The sequence below is a fragment of the Engraulis encrasicolus genome, chromosome 13, assembly GCF_034702125.1.
Source record: "Engraulis encrasicolus isolate BLACKSEA-1 chromosome 13, IST_EnEncr_1.0, whole genome shotgun sequence".
In the NCBI taxonomy this organism is placed as follows: domain Eukaryota; kingdom Metazoa; phylum Chordata; class Actinopteri; order Clupeiformes; family Engraulidae; genus Engraulis; species Engraulis encrasicolus.
Window position 1 is genome coordinate 9,134,344 of NC_085869.1, and position 6,278 is coordinate 9,140,621.

Genomic DNA, 6,278 nt, shown 5'->3' on the forward strand with positions numbered 1-6,278 from the left:
CACCGCCCATCCAATGCAAAGGAGTGTGCTCAAAATTCGGTCTCCTGAAGGGCAGGTTATGCTTCCTACTTGTGCCACAGAGTGAGCTTGTCGCAGCCATGATGCAGTTAATTTTGGTTTATGCCCTGTTTTGAAGCACGGTCTGCGCGATGTCATTCCACGCTGAAACTGCCTTCAATACAAAGAGTAAACTAGACGTGTCGGTTGTTTTTTAGCATCACAGACTCGACGAGAATGAAAATGAAACATTAAATCTTTATATCACGTGCATGTTTAATCGCACTGGCAGCCACAGTGGTAGTTTGGAACAAAGAAGTGGCTCGTTTGTCGAGGACGAAGCGGAATGTTTCCTCGACCTCGGAACCACTGTTCAACTGTCCAAATAACTTCAGCGTCGTAACTTGCAAGCGCATGTGTTGTCTTTGGTTCGTGTAAATAAATCAAACAACAAAGCACGGGCAACTTATTTAATGAAGAGCTCACAGTCCGTAGACCGACGAAGGTTAGAACAAGGAAGTAACGCTTGTTCTCGACTCGAGGACAGAGCAGGCTGGTCGAGAGGACTAATCAGAGACCTATTTTCGCCCTTTCACGCCGTCGCTCCCTGCGTCGAGACACAATTTTGGGGAGGTGCCCCAGAGTACCTGCGTGATGGGGGGGGGCTTCACTACGTTAACTGCGCGGCTCACTGCATTACAACGCAGGGACGCTGGACTGGAGGCATAAACCACCCTTAAGGGGGCGTTGTCCCTCCTTCTTCTCTTTTTGTGGTATTTTGCACAAGACGTGCGCTACCGCCATCTTCAGCGCTAAGGGGACTTTATTTTCAAGCTCTACACTCCGAAGGTCTCCTAATCAAAGGTCTCCTAGAGGGGCGTTCACCCGACATCACATGGAAACCGGAAAAGCATCACCCTGATTTATCTCTCTCTCTTATACGATTCTCTGGTTTTGGTTTTTCATCACAGAAACCAAGGCCTTTCATGGTATACCCAACATTAACCCATGGCATATGTGTAGCGCGCATAATGGATTGGTCTAACCTGGTGTGTGTGTGTGTGTTTGTTTCAGGAGTAAAAGAAATTGACATTGCAGCCGCACTGGAGCACATTCGTGATCAGAGAGCAAATATGGTTCGCACTAAGGTAAGGCTCATCTGTTGCAGGTCATGAATGTAATAATAATAATAATAATAATAATAATAATAATAATAATAATAATAATAATAATAATAATAATAATAATAATAATAATAATAATAATAATAATAATAATATGGTTCGCACTAAGATAAGGCTCATCTGTTGCAGGTCATGAATGTAATAATGATAATAATAATAATAATAATAATAATAATAATAATAATAATAATAATAATAATAATAATAATAATAATAATAATAATAATAATAATAATAATAATATGGTTCGCACTAAGATAAGGCCTGTCTATTGGAGGTCATCTATGTGTACACAGTGTATTCTCATACTGCGTGCTATTCCACAAATGGAACTCTGCAGTAGTCGTAGTCTGTAGTAGAAAATATTTAACTACCATAGTGCTAGACTACTATGACATCTCACAGGGCCGTTAATATTACGACTTGGTTATTGCCATAACAACAAAACAAGAGCCAAGCAAACACAGTGTGTCCACTTATTTTCTTATAGATTAATGTATTGAATATGGCACAGCAGTGACTTGGTTTGCAATTTAGGTAAAACCCACGTCTTCAATTTACCTGAGTGTTAGCAAACTCTCTTTCTCTGAGGATTCTGATGTTAGATGATTGCACTGGGGAAAAAAAAGAAAAAAAAAAGAAAAAAAAGAAAATAGACATCTGTGTGGCACCATATTTTTCTTCCCTTTTATTCATTATCCAGTCCTGCACTGGTTGCACCAGATTATTACTTTGGAATTGTGGAGTATGCATTTCCTTTGTTGAACACAGTATATTTGGTTGTTTTGGTGGCTTTGGTGGTTTGTATTCAATGGCCAGTTGTCATGTCTATTCTATTTTAATATATTCTATTCTATTCTATTCTATTCTATTCTATTCTAATATAATCTATTCTATTCTATTCTATTCTATTCTATTCTATTTAATCTATTCTATTCTATTCTATTCTAATCTTATCTATTCAATTCTATTCTATTCTATTCTATTCTATTGTAATCTATTCTATTCTAATCTATTCTGTTCTATTCTTCTGTCTTTCAGGACCAGTTTGAGTTTGCTCTGACGGCGGTAGCAGAGGAGGTCAATGCCATCCTTAAGGCCCTGCCCCAATGATCACATCCACGCCAGCCTGAAACGCCCCTCTGTGCCATATTACCACACACACACACACACACACACACACACACACACACACACACACACACACACACACACACACACACACACACACACACACACACACACACACACACACAGACCCTAATTAGACATAATCTATGACGGCTTCCTGAATAGTGCATGCTCTCCAGCAACACAGTGGCAGTTGCCCTCTCTTAGCCGTGTGCAGGGGCGTAGCAGCAAATTGTGGGCCCTAGGAACAATCAGCTCCAATGGACCCCCCTCAGCCATATCTCTACATCAGGGGTTCCCAACCTTTTTTCAACTTGGGGCCCACTCGAAATTGTCAAACATTTTCGGGCCCAACTCTGACCCAATTAAGAATAAAACTCAAATAAATCAACAGTAGCACACACCAAAATATGATTATTATTTTTAGAAAATTATTTCAAGGCCCACTTGGAATACCTTCAGGGCCCACCAGTGGGCCCCGGCCCATATGTTGGGAACCACTGCTCTACATAAATCGGACTGTGTGTGGGCCCCCTATATACATGTTGCCCTGGTGACTGAAGGTGTCTCACGGCACGTGGAAAAAGCCCATTGTTTCCACTGATTATAGTATATGCCCTACCAGATTCTATACAGTCATTGGGTGCTAAAGAAGTTTAAACATTCAGCTTAATGAGTGCAAAAATGTGTTCCACTCAATGTGTTGGGTGAGCATTACACTACTGCAGAGTTATTTTTTAAAATGAGACAAAATAACGTGAAAATGAAGGATATTATTGCCGAGTATCCCATATAAACCAAGATAAGCTCTTCAGACATTCTATGCATAACATATAAAGACACACACACATACACACAAACACACACACAGACACACACATAGGTGGATCTTAACAAAGAAAAAGGGGGCATGACAGTTACCGATCATCAGAGCAGAACCACTGCAGGTCCATAATCTCCATCCCCCCCTCCCCCTCCACACACACACACACACCCTGTCCTCTGTGATTGGTGTTCAATGTTGACACATCAATTCGCTTTCCTTTATTAAGTCCCTGGCTGCTTCAGTGTGTTCACTTGTTCCGTCTTCAATCGTGACCCAATCTGGCAAAATGAGTCTGATGTCAAACTAAATATTCTGTAAGAACTTAAAAATGTTGACTTATAGTTTTATTTTTTTCCATTTGTATTTTTTTTTTTTTCTGAAACGAGTGATGTTCATCATCGAAAGAAAAAAGACTACGTTAAGGTTCCAAAACAGACAAGCGGAGCTTTAAATGCATCGGACATACGGTACCTGTATTCCCCAAATGTCCAACGTCAATGTGATATTCTCAGGTTTTGGAATTTACTAGAAAGAAATATAGTCTCTGAGCTAAGACCTTGTATCCCATAGCATTCCGTTGTCCTTTCACCAATGCCAAAATCTCCAATGTATCTCCAATATTTCAATTTCAATGGTCAATGTCTCATTTTGCCAGATCTGGGCAGAAGGTTTTTTTTGTTTTCAAGGTATCAAGATACGTCAAGTCTTGTCATGTTCACAGGAATGTGTCATTTTGGAGACCTCCATGAAAACATACTGTATATTTTGACAGTGCTGAGACATCACACCTGATTTTTATGAATGTAAACGAATCCCTTTGTGCTGCCTTCACGCAACACCGTTTTTTGACGTTCCCCTCCGAGGGCATCTGATCTGTCGTGGTCTTGTCATCGTCGTTCTTTCTTGCTGATTGGTCGGTTGTGGTGAGGCGGGGAGGAGTCAAGTCTTGCTGTACATGGTGATTTCAGTGTAAATAATTCATATAGATTTATCTTCCTTCCTGTGTAGCAAAATTAGAAAAAAAGTCTATAAAAATGAAAAGATATTTTTAACTTTGTTCTCTATTAAATTTGTGAAGTGATGCAACCGTAAGGGATCCATGTGTGTGTGTGTGTGTGTGTGTGTGTGTGTATGTGTGTGCATCCTTTATCAGTGGGACTATGGAAGGAACTCAATGTCCCGTTTCAAAAGTCGGTAACACTTTATAATAATGTCTGCTTAGTAAAGACTTAGTAAATAATTAACTAATGATGAACAAAACATTAACAAATGTTTTTTTATCATTAACTAAGTTTTATCAATGCTTTATAAAATATCTCTACATAATATATTCAAGATTTTACATACCATATAACAAAGTATTTTATTCATTTACAAGCAATTTGTAAATGTTGGATAAATATAAATTATTAACACAACACGTCCTAGTCATTTACTAACATTTGTTAACATTTCCTAATCATTTACAAACATTTGTTAATGTTTTGTTCATCACAAGTTCAATATTTACTAAGTGTTATTAATGCTTTATAAGCAGGCATTATTATAAAGTGTTACCGAAAGGTCTACAGTTAGTCTACAGAGTCCACTGAGCTTTCTAGATATTGTACTCTAGGTAGGCCGTACAATAAGTTATAATTTCAATAAGTTCTAATGCAGGGATGGGCAACTGGAGGCATGCGGGCCAGATGCAGCCCGCCTCAGGGATGGGCAACTGGAGGCATGCGGGCCAGATGCAGCCCGCCTCAGGGATGGGCAACTGGAGGCCTGCGGGCCACATGCGGCCCACTTCCTCACTCAGTGCAGCCCGTAGATAACTCTTGAAAAAATAAAAAATAATGACTAGAATTGTTTTGAACCACTGCTGAATCAATTTGTAATTGTACTGTTGTTGGCCAACAGAGAACACTCCTACTTCTTCCAAACAACATTGGCAGTCAGTAAGCAACCAACTGTACCTTGAAGTCTGTAGGTGCGTTCCAATATGTGACCTTGCGTCCTTCACTTGTGCTTGTGGCCTCGTACCAGGAAGTAATATGTCATGATGACATCACTGACAACAGCATTATATTTCAATATCTCGCAAAAGCTCAATTGTAAAGTCATTTTCTCATTTGCAAACTGGATGGTAAATGAAGAATAGTCCCCCAAACATAGTTTTGGCTAGCCTGACAGCTGGGAAACTTTATTGTTTTCTCCACGGAGGCGGAGCCACGAGGCGGGGTGAGGCCACAAGCACAAGTGGAGGACGCAAGGTCGCATATTGGAATACACTTTATGAGTTGCAGTCAGATCTGTGGTCATGTGGCCCTCCTTACGTAATATGAATGTTGCCCATCCCTGATCTAATGCATATGTTTCGGTGTAAACTCTACAACCTAAGCAGATAACGAGTCAATGTGTGAAACACTAAAACCAGTGAAACATTCAGGAAAAAAGGTTGGTGGAATGTTGACTTTATACAATATAAATGAAGAAAGGGTCAAATTGTCACCAGTTAAATTGTTTTTTAAATGTCTTTACTCCTTATACTTTACAGTTCCATCCACTTCTCTAACCAGTAACACTGTAACTGAGCTTAGGGCCCATGACATGGTGGGCCTAATTCACAACCACACACCAGTAACTGAGCTTAGGGCCCATGGCATGACGGGTAGAGATGTCCGATATTGGCTTTTTTGCCGCTATCCGATATGCCGATATTGTCCAACTCTGACTTTTCGATTCCGATATCGGCCGATACCGATGCCGATATATGTGGATTATTTTTCCTCATAACAAATTTTAGGTAACATTACACATCACAAAATATGCTTAATTTTATTGTGATGCCCCACTAGATGCATTCTCGAATGCAACAAAGCTTTCCAAATATCAACATTGTCTGTGCAAAATAGAAAAATAATTAAGGAGTAAAGTGCACAGTAATTCAAGCATTATTATATCGGTTTTGATAGGTCAAAAATCTGATACTGATATTGACCGATATTACATTTTATGCTATTATCGGGCCGATAATATCTGTGGGCCGATATTATCGGACATCTCTAATGACGGGCCTAATTCGCAATCACACACTCGTACTCCTCAGTAAAACACTTCATCCAAAGTCACTTACAAAGGCTCCAGACAGACGGGAC

The 6,278-nt window shown here is 39.8% G+C and overlaps 1 protein-coding gene across 1 annotated transcript in view; it reads left to right on the top strand.

The window, feature by feature from the left end:
* ptprna (protein tyrosine phosphatase receptor type Na) overlaps window positions 1-2,624 on the top strand; it is a 75,363-nt gene extending 72,739 nt beyond the window's left edge. Inside the window, exons 21-22 of the mRNA XM_063214705.1 lie at window positions 1,072-1,145; window positions 2,223-2,624. Coding sequence (XP_063070775.1) covers window positions 1,072-1,145; window positions 2,223-2,294 — 146 coding nt within the window. The 3' untranslated portion in view covers window positions 2,295-2,624. The remainder of the gene's footprint in view (window positions 1-1,071; window positions 1,146-2,222) is intronic.
* The last annotated feature ends 3,654 nt before the right edge of the window (window positions 2,625-6,278 follow it).